The following is a 20853-nucleotide window of genomic DNA, read 5'->3' as shown; positions in this document are numbered from 1 at the left end:
CGTTTACAATAACGGGCACCGAGGCTTTTGTTCAGATTAATCCTCGCGTGGTTAGAGGAACACACGATTCACGGAAACTATATACGCACACACATGCAATCATTCATTTATTACCCTTATGGTACATAGACTGACTGCAACTGACAACTATCTATTCGAATACAAATTTAATATTCCGATAGATCTAATACGATCGAGAAGAACAGAAAAAAAATTATAATCTGAGAGATTAAGACTGTACGGGATGAAAATTATTATGAGTTTTGTGAGGTTTTATTGAGCTATCGTCCACCACAATAATCGTACTCGACGATAACAATAATATTAAGATAAACAATATACTTGATCAAGAAAAAATGTTAGTTTTTGCATAATGAAAGAAAATATAAGATCACAAAATGTAGAATTGTTGAAACTTAAAACTAAAATTAAATACCGTAAAACTTAATATACTTTATAAACTCTTTTTTTCTTTGAATCGTTGAAATTTAGCTCACATTGCAGTATTTCTTGGCATTATTAATGCAAATGCAAGTAAAATCCGTTTCCTGGTTATTTTTGATGTAAAACACGATTCTTAGACATAATATTTAAACGATATTATACCTCTTTAAAATATGAATAAATTATAAATTAAAAATTATTAACACGTATACCTATTAATAAGATTTAACAGAAATGTGATAAATGTATAGTAAAAAATTGTACGTATAAAAAATGTTAGGTAGCTCAATAAAAAATATGGTTGAAAATTAGATTCGATACTTAATAGTACATATTATAATTTAATTATTCATTGGATATGTTTTACCGTATGTGTTTTATTGTTGGCAGTGTAATGTAGTTTTTGTTTTACGTGATCCAGCCATTAAAATATGTTTGATGTAGTAAAATAATTATAGCCTGAGTATCGTAAAAAATGTTTAATCAAAATACAAAAATAATATATTGGATAGAGTTTCTAGTAAAAACTCGATAATAACTAATTGGTGAACATTAATTGGATAAGATATCTACGTAGGTACCTTAAATAAGATAGAAATAATAATAGATATAATAGAATTTAACGTAAATATATATATATATAATATATATATAATATTGTATTAGTTCATCAATTGTAAAAGACAGATTACAAAACATGGTTCGCCATTTGAGTAATTTTTCAACAAATCCTTAACATTTGAAATCAAATTTAATATTATGATAATAATATATGGATACAACGCATCTCAATAAGAAATTCCTACATAAATGGTAATTTATCAATGTATAGTAATAAACACGTTAAGGTTGATGGGCGTTGAAAAGATCTCTAGGCCATTCGCGTTTGAGGCGTCTGACTGGATCGTCCGGAAGAGCATTGGTATATTAGCGATAAGGGTGTTTGAGTGATGTTCCACATTAAAATGTAGATGTAGATAATATTTGATAGCCGTTTGTTTTATGTTGAAGATTTGAAGGTCATTATTATGGAGAACAACATTTGTAACGTACCAAAGAGCTTTAGCAATCATGCGGAGGCAGATGACTTGAAATGTTTGTATGGTTTTTGTGTTCGATGGTTCAGCGGTACTCCAAAAAGAAATTCCGTATGACCAGATAGGTTGCAGTAGGGATATGTAGAGAAGTATTTGGTTGAAATGATAGTTGCTTAAGTTTGGTTTTGAGGTGGGGGCCCCAGGTGAACCATCTGTCAAACATTAGACCAAGATATTTGACTTCGTTCGTGTGAGGAATGATTGCGTTCTCAAATTTTATGTGAGGACAGTCGCCGTGGTGGAGCGAGAAAGTGACATGAGAAGATTTGGAGTAGTTGTACTTAATTTTTCATGGTTGGAACCAGTGGAATTCACAGTAAAAAATAAGCGAATTTATCTATAAAAATATTATGCAATTATGGAAAAATATTGGTTTTGTGAAAATATGAAAATAAACTTTACAATTTTTGTAGATATGATATTATAATAGCATAAACCGATGGTAACCACATTTTATGCTCATACTTTTTACATGACATCTATTCTAATAGCGTTCCGTGTGTTATTTAAAATAAGACAATATTCAGTTATTAAATTTCATTGCATTATATATAATATTATCGCGTTCAAGGACGCGTCGCAGTCGTCAAAATAAATTCATACTTTCCCATTCCATCTAAACACATTTATTAGTTTATTACATAGTTAGGAACGTAATATTATCATCCGATGTAACGCCGTTTGATGGGTATTATTCGATTGTCGGCTGTTTTTTTTCATTATTATTATTATTCATCACCAGCTGTGCACCGAATCCACTGTTTGTTTAACGAACTCAATTTAGGTAATATGTATACAGAGTGATTCTTTTAAAAAGGTATATTCATACTCAAAAAATGTTAATGTCCTCGGTATTATTTTTTCCGAACAAATTTAAATTTTTACGAACTAATATTTAAAAAATATATATACATATATATATACAAATTGTATCGCTTTGATATTATTTTTTTCGTTTTTTAAATGACATCTTTGGTTTTAATTGTATATTTATCAGCATAATATTTTTAATCAGAATTTCAATTTCAAATATAATATTTTGAACAAGCTATTAATTAATGATATTTAAGTATTTGAAGTTTTGATGAGTGTAGTGTAGTTCCCCCAATGGTAACTTGTTAAAATGTTGATCCACTTATCGCAGCTCATCAAAACTTTAAATATCTTCTTATAAACGTATAAGTAAAACTATGAAATTATTACACTAAAGATAAAATATGCATACACTTATGGACTTCAAAATAATATGTTAAATAAACTAAATGCAACAAAATATGTATAAAGATTAAAAACTATTAAATAGTGGGTGTAAAATAATAAAATTATGTAAGCAAATTTAACAAGCTCAACAATTTTTATTTTTGAAGAACATAAGTGTAATAAATTTTATTTTATATATTTATTTTTGTATAACAATATTATACTTATTTAAATATTATTTAAGTATCAAATGTTTGTCAAATCCATAATTTATTCTCCAAATTTTAAATTAAAATATAAAAATACAGTTGAACGCACTAACACCAAACGAAATTCTGCCGAAAAAAAAAAGAAAAAGATTACTTTTAACCGTAATGGCAAAAAAATATAAATATTTAAATATAATGTTCCATACGAAAAAAAAATCGACAAATGTTAGTATTTTCAGTAAAATAAGTGTTTACTTTAAAAAGATTCACCTTGTATATGGTATATAGTACAGTGTGTGCGGTGTGACGAGATATGACGTTTATTTTTGTTTGCGTGTCGATTTGGGATGTGTACTTTGTACTCATACACCAAGTTAGTGTTATAATAATTATATTATATTGTAATACCGCAGTTGATAATTTGAGGTTTACGCTTTCGTTATAATAGAATATCGTTATATAAGTACGAATGCGGACGATGTCGACGTTGACGATTTCGAAAAAGCTTTCGTCCGGTTTTCCATTTCAATCGGATCGTCGCCCTCTTAATAACAAGTTGGCGTATCGTCACCGTGACTGTCACGTTATAATTTTGCAATGATAATATTGTTAATGTATCATTTCGTTACCGATTTTTATATTGTATTGTACTCAACCGAAATATCGCGTGTCGATCGTTCGATCAGGCATCGTGACAACATCGCATTATTGCTCGTAAAGTCGTATATTTAATAATGTAATGGGTCGATATTTGATGATACGAAAAGAGAAAAGGGGTACAAATTAAAACAAAAACAAAAACAAATGAAACTTCGGTACAGCTAGTCCACATAGTCCGGGGTCGCATTTAAATCTTACCCCCAGATAACAACAATGCAGTCATCGGATGAAACTCATTTGATATAATATACTCAGTATTATAGTAACCACAATAGCATTTAAATTATTGTACGGTTTATTTAAAAGGATAATAAATAATTAGATAAGTAATAAAAAAGAGAGTAAATGGGTACCACTATGCTGTACAATAGGTTTCGAATGGGTCGCTATAATGGATGAGTTAAATTAGAATTCAATAATGTATACGAAACATAATAATTTTGGACAGAGACGAACTGTCATCCTATATCACTTTGTACATTTTAATGTTTTTGATAATATTACATTTTAATCTATTTATTTTACTATTTTCTTTAAGGTATGTTGGTTTATTTTTTTTTCGAAAACATTGCAATTATTATATAATTAGTATTAAGTTATTATAATAATATATACTTAAAAAATATTCTATTATTGTTATTAAGTTTTGAATCAATTTAATTTTTACGTTAAAAAATTATACACCTAAATAGGTTAATAATAAAATAATTCACATTATTTTAAAAATTTCATTGTAGGTATAATACGCTAATATTTATAATGTATGTAGATAATGAAAGTTTTAATTCCTTGTGAATAATGTTTTTGAATTATAATCAATAAATTAACCGTTATTATATGTTTAAATATATAATTTGGTCCAAATGTAATAAAAAATAAATTGTGCAAATATATTTTATAAATTATTTGGTTTCAATTATAAACTATTTATGAGTAATCTATACAGATTTTTAGTTTTATAAATATAAAAAGTCAAAGTTTATATTTTATTGTACATTTTTAACTATAAAATAATTGATTTTTATTTTTGGTTTTGTAAAACTTTGAACTTCAGATTTTTTTTAAAATAATGTTGGGTTTTTATCTTTAAAAACAATTTTAAATAGTAATGATTATTGTAGCTTATAACGGTCACTGTATTCAATTTTCATTATTTTTGATTAAGTAAAATCTGTTTATTTAACAATAATTGAAATAAAAATTTAAAATTTATTATAACTTACTGTTAAGTAAAAAGCTCTAAAATATTCAAGATATTTTGAAAATGTTTTCATACATAATATTAAATTCTATATTCTAATATATATGTTTTAAATTTCTATAAGCGATTTTATCAAAAACTTGTTTTGTGTTAAATTTTTTATCAGAAACCTTCCTAAAATTTAAAGATTGAAGCATATTTCCAACTACTTATCGTTTATACAGATATAAAAAACCACTCATCACTATAAAATCAATACATTCATCGCTCCGCTCAAAATATAAAATAAATAAAAAGAAAACAGTATACAAATATATTTTATTAAATACAATTGTAAAATAATTTAACGTAGGTAATTCAGTGAGCGTGCAAGCACGACATAAAAACCATAGATCAAATTTGATCGAGTTCAGTTAATGTATAAATCGTGTTTACCTGTCGTAAATAATATAACAAGTGATTACAAATAAAGAAAGACTTTAAATTACTTTCACCGTACAAAGACAACACATTTACAATTTTTCCTACAATTCCACATCCTATTTCATCTCATGTTGCATGGTATAATAACACGGTTATTAATATTTTTGCGGAAATTCACAAAAAAAAAAAAAAATTGTAAATTTTGTGTAGTGCTTCTTATTTTTAGTATGTGATAAGATAAATTATTATTAAATAAACTATAGATCTTGTTCCCTCGACCAAGTATAGTTATTTGAGTATTACCTATAGGAATCCTTACCTTCAGTTTTAATAAAAAAATATTATATTTATAAAAAAACAAAAAAAATACTATTTACTAGTTGCAGAGTTTAAATTATAAAATATTAATTATATACTATCACAAGATACAAATAATAGATATTCTGAATATTCTACATAGTACTTACAATTAGTATAGGTAATAATTAAAACACAAATTCAAAACTAAAGAAATCTATCATCAAATAGAGTGAATTAATGAGAAAAAAAATTTGTTAATTTTTAAGTTTTTTAAAATACATGTACCTATTGTGTATAGTTATATATATTTATTCACACCTTTCACAATAAGTATAAGTATATATAATATATTACTTATCAGTTGCAGAACTGATAAAATATTATATACTATTATGACATACCTGATTATTTGAATTATTTATTAGGATATTATTATTACAGATATACGATTTTATTTAGTTAGTCTTATTTGTCTAATATAAAATATTATATTACACACAGGATTTTTTTCAAAAAACAACTCAAAGTGATAATCAATGATATTTAATCACTGAGGCGCATGTAAAAACTACCACAAATACTTTTTTTTAGTATGCATTTCGCCAGGAAAGAAACAGGTAAAATTGGAACCTATAACTAAAAAATATATACAATTCAAAAATTACTAATTTAACAGGATACATTTGATACAATATAGTATAAAATAATAATTTTCCACATTATATTATAGTTTGGAAAGGTAGCGTAATATGCCAAACAATATATAAAACTTAAAACAAATAATAAATAAGTTAGTGTAATTTATTAATCTGGGAAGGCCTAAACACTGGCTAAAGTTTCATATGAAACCATTACAGTTATAAAATACAAATGATAGAGTTTACTATTTCTCCAATCACTACTTGTAATAAAAACAAAGATTTTTATTTGAACACTATTTTCTTAATGATACTAAATTAGAAAAATCATTTAGATGAATTATTAGATAATATAATAAATAAATAATGAACCACGCTATCGCAAAATATACAATGGTTTATTGTTTATAATTCACCAAAACCTTAGGAAAAATCGTTGAGGGTTGCCAACAAGTATAATAAAATTATTGTATTCAACTACAATTAAATGTGTGTGCGTATTAGAAATGTAAAACTGCCTGGTGTTTGCATAAAATAAATAAAAATAAATTAGAGTAGTATTAGCTAATCAGAAAAAATAAGAGTACCATGATAATATTTTCCAGACCAGTCCTCAAACTATATTATGTGTGAACTCTAGTAAAACGAAATAACATACAGAATGGTTGCTTAGTTATATTCGTTTCCATTTTCCTTTAAATAGATAATTAGTGTATTCAAATTATAATTTTGAGAATTTTTAAGATCTTATACCAAAAGATCATAATATATTCAAATATTTATATGTTTTATGCATTTAAGAAATATCCTGTATGAATACAAACTTTTTTTTTATCAAACGAGAACATCAAAAAATATTATCTAATTAACAACTTAAAGTATAAAAGGCTGGTTCTCATAAGTACACTTCAAAATTTAAAAATCAGAATTTAAATAAATGTTAATTGAAATTTAAAATCGGATTATAATATTACTATGTATAATAATATACTATAATAATTGATAAGCAACTATTGTTCATCGTTATCGAAAATTAAAACGTATACTATTATAGGTAACGAGTATAAAATAAATTATTTTTTTATTGGTTAGAATAATATTAAATCAATTTTGAAGAAAAATAGAAAAACAATAACCATTCCCTTAGACGATGTACAAAATGTTCACCGTGTTAAGAAACGACATCACCGTCGAGCGTCTTGCGGTTGGATCTTTGCATGATATCATTCTAAAAACTTTGTTTTCGATACCTATTGTATTCCATTTGTTATAGACTTATAAATTAATTGTATATTATATATTATTATTATATACGATGCTTTGAAGAAGCTGATACCCGACAATCCTTTCTCCACTAATTCCGATCCGTTTATTGGACACGATAAAACGACATATTATATTATATTATATTATAATATTCAAAGTTATCACTATTACTCATAATTTGCCTGTGTTCCCAATGTTCCCATTGTAACGAAGAGTAAGTTCTGCACATGAAATATACGTATTTTACGTATATGTATCTTAGGCACATTATTATTATAAAATGGTGGGTGGGTTCGGGAAAACAAACAAAACTTGTCGCTAGATATTAATTATATTTTCGAAACAACGGGTGACCGACAACGCTGAACAGAAACCCCTTTTTTATACATGGAAAAGAGGTAGGAAAATTAAATTCAAGGTTAATAAAACATAAAAAATCCGGAGCAAACAGAGCAAAAAATAAAAAATCACTGTTTTCGCTAAGTGGCACAGTGGTGAGACAAAGGTGACAACGTTAATTGTTCGGGGAGACCCTATTAGGTTGGCGGGGAGGTTAAAATAATTTATGGTGGATAATCCACTTCATCCCTTTGCGCACACCTTACGCTTTTATGATTTAATTTACAAAACCCAAATAGAACTGATTACCGCTACTCACTTTCCGACCAATCTACCAACGTCACTGTCCGATCTACGTAATTCACACATATCTATACACACACAGCCACAATGTCGGTATAATATAATATAATCAACGTCGGTTGTTATCCCAGAAGCCTAATCAACCCACGATCGTCGTCGTTTTGCAATAGTGTTCGTTCAATCCTAGTGTTATTTTTTTTTTTTTAAGAAACATAACCAATGTTTATTATATAATCCCAAAAGTAATACTCATATTTTACTATTGTAGCTACTCGTCAGATTACGATTGCAATTTGTAGACATGCACAGAATAATGTGCCACTTCGTAGTTTTTATGGAAATTTATCTGTGCGCATTTGTAGCTACTACAATAATGTTAGTGATAGTGTATTATAGTAAGACATATTTTACAAATATTATAAAAAAAATATTAAACAATTATTATATGTCTTACAAAAACATTTAAAATTAGTCTTAATTTCAATATGATGTCAAATATACAAACTATTTACTACTATTTTGAAATTAACCATTGCTAACTCCAATTTGATCATATTGGCATATTTTGTTATACTATTATGATACGGTCAATAGAAGAAAAAATCTTTATCAGTTTCATAATACGATGTGATAAAACGATGATGAATAATAAAAGCTTACTACTTAAGGCGAAGGGTGATTTTTTAGAAACTCGTGTGATAATAATATAATACCTATTGTAGTCAGCGCAATGCTGTCAAAGTATATTATTATCGTGACATTATCAAAACGTAAATTGTGTCAATATTAAAAATAATGTTATAAAAATATACATAATAACCGTATGATATAATAATAATAATAAAAATATATTAAATAATATTTGTCTGCATTTTAAATTTAATTTCTTCGTATTATAATGGGAAAAGTACTTACAACGATTTGTATACAAAATAATTCGTTTATTTAAATTTTCATAATCCCCTTGCAGTAGTGTGACAAATTAACGTACATTCAATACTATTCTAGCCAGTATTATTGTATACTTACCTTATACTTAGAATTTCGAAGTTAGTTATAGTGTTTATTTTAAAATTATAAACAATCGTTTATAATCGTTTTATTATTTTTTTTTTCTTTATTAAGAAACATTACTGATAATTGCTTAATTATTTTTATTTTTTAAGATCGTATCTTCACTCTTGAGGTTTGATATAAATACATTCCAAGTAAAAATAAAGATTATTATTATTATTATTATTATTATTATATGGTTATATGCTTGTTTTTTATGTAAATTTGACCCGATATATCTCAGAAGCGAAATTTTAAGACAATGAAATTATTTTTGTTATTTTTTTAGTGTCGCACGATTGTGTCAAAATGCAAACTTAAACATAGTGCCAATAAAAAAAAATATATACACATTATTATATACCTATAATACCAACTTATAGGTACTTATATATCTTTTTGTTGGCTCAATAACCTTTTTCATTATTCAAGTGATGATGATAATCATACATGTATACGTTAGATACATTTTTAACGGTTTACAGCATTATTATACGAACTTATTTTTTTCGGAGTAATTTTGTGGCATACCAGCCAACTACCTATCGTAGTCGATATTTTAACGAAACGAATTTAAATATATTCAAATAAAGAGTAATTTGCAAAAATGTTCTGTCAGTATTTTTATGCGTCAAATAACCCGTTGTTTAATGACATTATTGTATCGTCAGGAGGCGTTGAAACGTGGAAAAAAATGTATAACCAAACTTTTACTAAAAAGTTACAAGTAAAATATTCAAATTCTCATTTTGTGAATACGCTGATGAATGTTGCATCGATGTTTACAGTCTATTAATACTCATAATATTCCAATATATAAATTATATACGTGTTGTGCTTGATATTGACTAGCGAAGAGTTAATAAATATATACAACAAATGGGTTTAAGAGCCGTATAATAATTATAGCATTTATAAAGAGATCTTGAATTTAAATAGTATTGTATATTGTATATTTTTTTATTTTATTGTATGTTTTTTATTTGTAAATTTAATATAAAATCAATTACATAAGCTAAATAAATGGATAAGTTAAAAAACACAAGTTGTAATAATATTATGAAAGGTTGATGTAAAAGTCATCGTTACTCATATCGCAATATTTAGAATATATATTTTTTTTTTTTTGCATTCAATACTTTAAAATTATAACACGTGTCTAGAAATTTAATACAAATAAAACAAAGACCCATATGTATATGTTACACTTATTTGTTTTGTATTATAATATTGGTTATGACATAATATATCATGAGAAAACTACATATATTAATGTTGAAATTTTCACATCTGAATTTTAATTTCATAACAAATTCAATTCAAATAAGTTCAAAGAAAAACAACGATTTTTCCGTTTAAAATGTTTGCTATTGAGAGATTTATTTTTATTTGATCCATTCGCGGAGTAGTTGGTAATTTTTCATGATTTTTAAAAAAAATAAGTGTATTTTTTAAATTTTATCTGAAACATCGGATTTATACGAAGTTGAGTATTTTCTTATTAAATTACTGATTAAATGGCACATACCAGGACGCCTCAGTGAAAGTGAGTCTCATTCTTCTGGTATATTACACTTAAAGGTAGGTACCCAATATACGCTAGTGTCTGGTTAAGATTATTACATGGTATAAATTGCTTTTGGTATCAAAAAGTGTTAAGTTGAAAAATGAATTTAAGTGGCAAATATTATATTTCCATTTTAAAATGATGTGTATAAACAAACAAAAAGTGTTCTAAGAAATATCACGTATTATGGTAATATTTTTTTATTGGAATAGTGTGCTTTACTACATTTGTAATAATTGTATAATTCGAGTTGTAAAGTGCAACGACAGCGATTGAATACATTTATTTATACTTACTTTAATAATAATTTTATTTTTTTTATCAAAATTTCTTTTGTTTAACAACAGTAGAATAACTATCTAACAGCAATTTCCATTTAAGTAATACTTACGAAATGCCTATGTTTTACGCTCAGGCTCCAAAAATAATTATATTTGCTTAGAAAATCATAACTTCTAATTCGCATTTGGGTTCCACCAGACCTCGTTATAAACTTTTGATTACAACAAACAATATATGGGTTATATAGTATGTTGAATCGGTCGTGAATTATTCAGATCATCGAGTTCCAATATTTTCCTCTGAGAGTTTAAAATGTAGGAATGTGAAAAATAAATTGTATGAAGGGTCAAGCCGAGTGTATAAATGTATAACTCATATTATAATCATCATTATTATAAGCGAGTTTACATATGGTTGATTTTTCATGACTTCAATTTTGTTGTGCATCTAGAACAGGTTATCATAATTGGGAAGTGGTTTTTTGGTAAAATGTTTAAAAGTTAAATAAAAATAATTATTATTCTATTAAAATGCGAAAATTTTTCTATGCGTACCTATTACAGGAAATTTATTCATGAAACATATTTTATATTTTTTTTCAATAGCTGTTATAGTAATTTAAAGTTAAATTTTCTCTAAATATTTGTACAATATACAATATACTTTATATTTTTTAAATAGTTTTAAAAGTGTTTTTTTTTAATTATCAGTTCATTATTGTGTATTTTATCTACTTACATATTATTATTATTTGTATAATACTATAGTAGATTAACGTAAAAACTAGTATTAAATTTGAACATATTTTGTAAAACACTATACATTTATATTGTTTTTTAATAACATGTTTATAATTAATGATATAGAAATAACTAATTAGAAACGTGTATTTTTTCTTAAATACCAAGATATTCATTTATTACCAGGAACATTGATAAAAAGAACAAAAATAAATATATAATGAAAACGTAAAATTCCAACTAGATTTCCGGGTAGGTACCTACTTATATTGGACCTTAATAATATATAAAAAAAATATATCAAATAATGTGATTTAAATAATATAATATAACAGGATACGGGAGTATAACTATAAAATACTGTGGTGACGTAAAATATGTGTCAATTTTAATATTACTGGAAAACTACATAGTATAATAAGTATATACGTTTTAAATGAATTTATTATATAAGGACCAATGATAATAATTTCATTGCGAATATAATTATTTAAAATTGGTAATTTAGGTACTCTACATTATTGGTGAAAATTTATTATACAATTTTATAGAACCACTCAATCACATAAAGTTGCAAAAAATGCAAAAAAAAAAAATAATAAATTGAATTATTTTTTATAAATGTATCTGTCATTCTAGTGCTTCTTTATAAATATATTATTTATATATTGTAATTTAATTTTAATTTTAGAACACCTGCTTTGATTACATTATTCAACATTTTAATATTCATATTTCTATTATACTAATATACTATTAAATGAAAAAATAATTTGTGTGAACTAATTAATATTTTTAAATTTTATGAAAAATTTGTATTTGTATTTACAATTTTTTATGTGCAAAAATATGTCCTTAATTTTTATAACTAGACGTTATTAATACGCGCACAATATATGATCATACCAATAACAATAAAATAAAATAATTATATTTCTAAAATAAATATTTCAATAATAGAAATTAATGTTGACTTGTAATAAATACAGTAACTATGTTGCACGTATCTAAATATTTCTTTTTTCATAGGCAAATATTTCAATATTATTCAAAATAATTGTTTAATTAACAGAAGTCATTTATGTTAGGTAGTAGTTATTGTAAATTATTGTACAATTTGGTTTATTATTTTAATAATCCAATGATCGCGTGTTGTTATCAATTATTATTAAATCCACACTATGTTAATAAAATAGATATAGCGCATATTTAAATACCCACAAGTTAAATATTTCAAAGTGAATAAATCAAAATTATGACTCTTTAAGTCTTGTTAAAATAATTATACTTTGTAACAAACAACGCAAGTGGGTATTGATTTTTATGAAATAAAGTCGTTTATAATATTAATAAAACACAAATCTATATTTTTAATATTAATTTACTGACGAATTGTAATTATTTGTAACATTTTTTTTAACTATTACGTCGTTCGGTAGACACCTTTTTACATCTATTAAACGTAGCATATTTATAAATTAAGATACTTTAGAAGTTATCATCGCGGTACAATTATACAATACAGTACTTATGACCTATATAATGTAAAATTTGTTTTGTATTATAAATCATAATTTATTATTGTAAATAATCTTATTATATCACTTTTTGATTGGATGTATACTCGTTTATTTTTACAAAAATAAAAAAATAATTAAGTATAATATTTAACAGCTTCTAGATGAAAAGAAAAAATGTTATTTAAATATGCAGAGGGAATGATAAAGGTACTAAGCGAAACATTATCTGTGTTACAGCGTCTTACAAAATATGACGTATTATTGTCAACAACTAAAAATTAGAAATACGTTCGTATAATTGGGCTGTTTAAATATTATGAGAGTATTTAATATAGGTAATAAATTATGATATAGATTTTTCAATAGATAGAGAAAATTCTCAATAAAACCCAAAGTTATACCACTTTGTCATTTGAAATCTACACAGTACAAAGTAACTGCCGCCTGTTGGGTGATCCGCGTTTTGTGAATATTGAATGTGATATTATAATGCAACCGTCCCTATTAGTCTTTTCACGCAAAATTTGACAAGTGAAAAACAATAAAAAAAATATCAACTTGAATAAATTTACACAACTAAGTTATTTGATTTTAGTTTTAAGAATGTGGTTGTAGCGTTGAATAAGTGGACATCGTATGAGATAAAATTGTAGTCATCGAAAATGCTAAAACAAGAAAGTTGTGGGGCGTTGATTAATTTTTTATGGTCTTTTTCGTGATCGAGTTTCATAGCTTCACAATACGTATTTAGTATATTAGATTATATGGTATAATAGCAATATAATATTAGATACATAAAACTATGTACATACTTCCGATGCGATGACACGTCAAAATATCTTTTTAAAAATTCTCCCTATATCTCCAAAAATAATATTTCATAGAAAATATCCCACTCAATTATTATTTATTAATTCGAAATTGAAGTTTCTATCATACAATTTGTAATTATAAGCTATGAGTGTTAATTGTTATTTTAATAATGGTAGCATAATTTATCGTGAATTAACTACTTTCACTTTGTTTACATAACTTTGTACTATGGATTTTAGAATTATAAATAATTTTTAGACAAATTTAAACTCAAAACTTATTTAAATTTTTTATTTGGAAACTATTTATATAGTATATTATTGCTCAGCAATTGATTTAAATAATTATATATATATATATAAGAAAATAACTAGTTTAAGAGTAAACTAAATAATATTTTTACATTATTAATGTGATTTTTATTCATTAAAGAATTTTTTTTTCGGAGAAGTTTTGATTATGGGATATTGATTCCAGATATAAATGGTTTGGGATATTTTTTTGAGTGTATTAGGTATCCCCGTCATGTCTTATTGAAATATTTTTATATAAATGATGATTGATTAGGACTACGTTGTGTGGTGACTGCCTAAAGTATATCGGATGGATGATAAGGATGGTTTTGTGGAATTGTGAGGGTGGTTTCGTTCATAATTGGCGGTGGCATGTATTTGGACTAGGATTGATGCAATTTCCTCACCTATGCATTCAACCGCGTACCAGACCTAAGTCAGTGATTATGAATGACAGACAATTCTACTAAGACCATTCACATAAAATAGAGAAAAAAACATCAAGTCTCTTCTGTTAAAATTATATTTGATTAAAATATTTTATTTAATTGGATATCACTTCGACATCAGAGAGAATTTCCACATCGGTATGCAGTTATATTTACGCACGATCGCTTAGCAAAATCTGTTTTACTATATCATTATTATGATATATATTACACGAGTGACACAAACAAATGTGTATATAGTAAACACCACGTGAGTATTTCGCGACCTTACCACCCCCGCAAAATTTATGTTTTTTTTTTTTTTTTTGAGAATTTATAACAAACTGTCGGAATGTATGAAATGCGGTACACGTTTGGCTAAAATAAATCCCTTATGGGACACACGCACACCACATCGATTCAAGGATCACGAAGTGTATAGAATGAAAAAAAGTTTGTAAAGAACTATAATGTACTGAAGTGTATATAATATAATATTATTGATGCTACAAGGTGTTTCCGGATTTTTGTATTCACTTTGAGATTACCTCATATCATTATCACATTGTAAATAATAACTTGAAATTATTCTGAGAAAATTATATACTATGCAATTTACATAATACATAGGTAAAATCGGAATTCGGAGATATGTGAAAGTGGCGTGTTATAATAAACCCTGGAAAAAAAAGATAAGGAAGTATCAAATATACAATACCTATTCAATATTATTATGCTTAGCCTACACTCAATATGGCTGTTAATAATAATAAAGACTGTTTTAACATTATTTTTTAAATAATATTATGTTATTTTATTTATTATTTTTATAAGACAGTCGATATATTGACCAACATCGGTCCCGACTTACATCATGCATTTTGCATGTTTTAGAAAAAAAAAATTGAAAAATAGTAAAATCGTAGTTTGTTATTTTTTTTTTTTAAATTCTACAATATAATTAATTCTTAAAAATATTTCAATATAAATTAAATCATCAAATACAAAATTTGTTAAAATACTAACGGTGATAGCTTTTTAATTTTGAACGATTTGTATACAAGTAAAGTCTTGAGATCTTTAAGTAATTCATTTTAAATTTGAAAATATAAATACTTAATATAAGTAAAAGTCACCAATGTATAATTTTCTTCAAACTACCTTAAACCATTAGTATTACAAAAACTCAAAAATAATATTTTTTCTGGTTTTTTTTTTTAAATGTATTTTTATCATTTATTTTATGTAATATTTAAATCCAATAAAAGCTTATTTTATAAATCATATAGGTATCTAGATAAAAATGAGATTATCGTTATCTGATCTATAAAAAATTATGATTTATTTATCTTTATTTATATCTAAAAAAATCTATCTACTATTATTTATATATCTTATCTAAATGAAATTTCAGTTATCTAGTAATGTAATGTAAGTTAACATACTTGTTCAAAATTAAATAAACTGACATTGCTATTTACAGAATATTTAATTATAAACTTACACTTTCATTCAAATAAGTGAAAACTTTGAAGGAATAAAAACTATAAAATAAAATAAAAAAATTAATTTTTTAACATATCGCGATTTTTAAAGATTTCAAAATCTTAAAGACAGTTTTATTGTTTTAAACAATAATAGTTTTCGGAAAAAAAATGTGTTCACTTATAAAATAATTTAATTTTATATTCAATGCGTATGTATTCAAATTTAAGTTATAGTTTTGAAAAAAAAAAAAGTTATCCGCTATAAATTATAGAATATAATAATAATATAACATTCTACCTATCTCTGGGTCATTAGAATAATACCATAATAATGTTGGACAACATCATCCGTGTCCTCGTGGACGCGTTAATTTATTCAGTCGCGATACAATATTCGATGTACATTGAAATGTTAATATTGATATTAAATACCGACAAATTACATACATACATATACATTATTAACTATTTGAACGTGTTTATTTACGATCTAGATATATATTAAAATTATCAATTATCATCATTGGGACGCTTCTCGCTATAGCGCGTGTTGGTCGTCATCACCAAACTATATTTCAATATTTGTCAAGCTAATTTTTGCAAATGATGTCAAACTATAGTTATAAATTATTTCATTATAATAATATGCACATAGTTGCTTAAACATTTATTACAAAAGCCAAACAATAAATTGAAAAATAAAAAGTATGTTATAACAATAAATTAATAATATTTTGTTTTTATTATTTTTTTTTAACATTACGTTTTGATTAAATATAAAATCTATTTGAAACTCTTTAATAACAAGGAATATTCAGTTCATCGATTTTTTTCTAATTTAGTAAAATTAATATATTCATATTTTTCGAGTTATCTTTGTTATGGATGGATGCATGTTATATTGCATCATTTAATATAAAATAATACAAAAACACTACTTTTTACTTTTATTCAGTCGTATGAATAAAGAATATTTAATTTGATTAAATATTATTATTATTACACATTATTATAAACTGTTAATGAGTTCCTTGTGAGACCAATAATAATCATATTATATTGTTTCTGATAAGTATAAATAAGACCATATTCTCAAGCAGGTACTTACATTTTTAGAGCCTGTGAATATTGTAAAAAAGTTGTTTCTGTATAAATTATAAAGGCATTTTCTTTTGAAATGAAATTTAAAATGTTATCGTTAATTTTTTGATATAAATATAATAATTATTAAAATAAAACTATAAAACGTTAAAAATAATATCTTGTGTATAATAATATTTATAATTATTATTATTATATTATTACATAAGCAGTTTGAATTCGGATAATGAATATTAAATCATTATATCTCGACTCGGCTTCTTTAATTTTGTATTTATACTTTGTTCTAACAGTGTCTCCACCCGTAACACCAATCCGGAAACATAAACAAAACCGAAATTAAATAGTACTTAATGCAGTTTATTATACGGACAGTTTAATTTCAGTCTAAAAGGTATACAGTATACACTATACAATGAAAATAATATAAATTAAAAATAAGAGAGGTGAGTTTACCTATACAACAAACAAAAACCTATTATTCCGATTATTTTAACCTAAATTCATCGTAATGGATCCATTATTGTCAAGTAAAGAATAGATTTTATACATTTATAAGCTAATGATATTAAACCTCAAAATAGTCGATTACATCAATGATAAATACAATAATAATAACAATTTATAATTAATAATTTTAACTAGTTTTTTTTCTTGGTAATTTTTCAATTGTAAAAAAAACATTTTTCAAGTCTGAAGAAATTCAATATTTTAAAATTAAAATAACAAAGTAAATCTAAAGTTTCAGTTTAATCCTATTTTTTATTATTAACTGAGTTTAGATAAAATTTAAAACTTAGTATAAGTTTCCACCTTAAAACGTTATAATAAATTTTAACATAGAACAAAAGGGGTATTTGGTGGTTATCATTAATTTATTTTCATTATGGAAATATTATATTTATTCAGTTAGATATTAATCAAGTGAAAATTAGCGTCATTTTAAATAGAAAACTTACAGAAAAAATAAATAAATAACATTATGAAGTTACACGAGAGAAGTGGAAAAATAAACAAACTTGTTACATTAAAAAGTTATAACATTAACTTTTTGAGCTCGTTAATGGTTGCTCTCACATAGGAAAGCACGTAATAAACTGCATGTCCTTCGATCCAAAATTTACGGACAACCACGAAGACGTAAATATGTTTGCAGAAAACAAAATTACATACAGCTGGTTCATGTAATGATATTTTGTTCAGAAAACTTAAAATTTTTATGACTTATTGACATTTGTGCATTTTATAGACGACGGTAAAATGCTTTTTACAGAAATGATTATGCCACAATATTTACGATTTTATAATCTACTTTGCCATATTTTCTTTTGAAGGGTTTACAAACAATATAGGAATTTAAAGCTATTCCTATTATTTAAAAGTTTCAAACAATCGAAGTACGGTTCCACTAATGTAGTTTTTTTTGTTGTAACGAGTGAAGAAAAGATTGCGTTTTTTTACATTAAGTCTGATATAATTAAATCGTTACAAATAACGTAATTATGAAACTGTTTTTTTTTTCTTTTTTTTTAACACATTCTAAGTCTTTGAAAAAGGTATTTTTACGTTTTTTTTTTTTTTTGGTTATATGGTGTTAAAATAAAAGATAAACATTGAACCAAACATTTTATTTTAATTTAAAAAATAATACAGTATATTTTTACTGATGTAGAAAAGTTTGACCGATGTACATTGTGCATACATAAATCAATAATGAACAGCTATAAAATAACTGTTCAGCGATGGATGCAAAATAATCCATCGGAATATTAGAACAAGTCCTCTCCAGAATAACTCTGTCGTGGGTTCACTCAATACTATCGTGATTTTTGCCACAGTTATGATACTACACGAACTTCCCTCCACCAAATGTGTGTACATCTATTCGACTGGTCAAAACTTTAAATAGCTAATAAACTGAATATCGAAAATTGATTTTCTTCATAGATCGAAATAATCCCAATAATATAAAATAATATTCAACTTAGAACCACGGAAGTGAAAAATCTATGTCATCCTCTTTAAAACAGTTACGTAGTAGACGCTCGGAAGGAATGATAACGATGAAAAAATGTATAAATATAGATACCTATAATTTTTGTACAAAAACATTGTTTTTTAAAACGACTTAAAACCAAAACGTAAAAGATTTCCAAAACGTACCTTTGACTAGAGTGAGTATGCCGACGGGCATGACGAGCACGGCGACCATGAGATCGGTGACGGCCAGCGACATGAGAAAGTAATTGGTGACGTTCTGCAGACGGCGCTCCCACGTGATGGCCAGGCACACGAGTATGTTGCCGGCGGCCGTGGCCAGCACCAGGAACACGGCCAACAGGGCCCACCACCAGTAGCCGCCGTCCAACGAGCCCTCGCCCCCTCCGCCCCCGCCGACCACGACGACACCGCCGCCGCCGCCGACTCCCACTCCGCCGCCGCCGCCGCCGGTGACGTTGGTTTGGCCGACGAGGAGCGGCGGCGTCGGCGGCGCGGCCGTCTGCAGCAGCGGTGACGTGGGCCCGGCCGCGGTGTCGTTGCCGATCACCACCGCGACGCCGCCGGCCACAACACCGCGGCCGCTATTGCTGGCGTACACCGTGTGCGGGCGCCGCGTCCACAGGTGCGGTCACCGGCCACCGGCTCGTGGCCGGCGGTGTCACGTCCACCGTTGCATGGCGTCCGGCCGATCGTCTTCCGCGATCCGATCTACGCCGCGTCGACGGGACGACGGCCGGTCGGCGCGTGTTCGACGCGGCGCATGCGCACTCTCGCCCTGTAACACAAAAAAAAAAAAAAACAACAGAAACTGTAATAAAAATAATAATATTACCGTTCAAATATAATATACAATATATACAATATAGGTAATACTGATAATACACAACGGTATTATTATAATTAAGGATGAGGTTGTTGAACGACTTATCCAACTCTCGAAATATAACTTTGACTTCAAGATATATTCGAACGGTTCAAAGTTTGTTGGAAATCATTAATAAGTACCTGCAGTCTATACTCTAAACAAAATACTTAAGACCGGAACGTTCCGGACATTTGAAAAAAATCAAGTTCGATGTGTAATATTAGTATTACTATACGTTGTCATTATAATTCCCAAATGTATGATTTATGTTTTGTTTTTCGACATAATATTAATATCCGTACCATTATATTGAATACGCTATAATAATATTATTCCAAATACGACCTATATGTAGGTAAGTTAAAACGTATACAATTTTGTTTATAATTAAAATGGATTGATAAATTTATAATTTTAAGTTCTAAAAGTTCAACTAGAAAATTTCTAGTATCTATCTTACAAAATACCTACGGAAAAAATTAAATTTTGTTTTTGTGGTGTAATTCGGATACGAAAAACGGTAATGCGTTCAAATATTTATAAAATATTACCATTTCCTACACGCGTGGTATAATATTCAAAACATTTTAACTATTTTTGAGCTATATAAAAACATTAAACAA

At 26.4% G+C, this 20853-nt stretch overlaps 1 protein-coding gene across 1 annotated transcript in view; it reads right to left on the bottom strand.

Moving 5' to 3' along the window:
* Positions 1–19993, bottom strand: part of LOC114122493 (uncharacterized) — a gene marked incomplete at its 5' end in the record, with an annotated part of 141877 nt that extends 121884 nt beyond the window's left edge. The window contains one exon of the mRNA XM_050198158.1: positions 19528–19993. Coding sequence (XP_050054115.1) covers positions 19528–19993 — 466 coding nt within the window. The remainder of the gene's footprint in view (positions 1–19527) is intronic.
* Between the last annotated feature and the right edge of the window lie 860 nt (positions 19994–20853).

The sequence above is a fragment of the Aphis gossypii genome, chromosome 1 (genome assembly GCF_020184175.1).
Source record: "Aphis gossypii isolate Hap1 chromosome 1, ASM2018417v2, whole genome shotgun sequence".
Taxonomy (NCBI): Eukaryota; Metazoa; Arthropoda; class Insecta; order Hemiptera; family Aphididae; genus Aphis; species Aphis gossypii.
The sequence above is the reverse complement of the archived record's forward strand: the minus strand, read 5'-3'. Positions and strand labels throughout refer to the sequence as shown.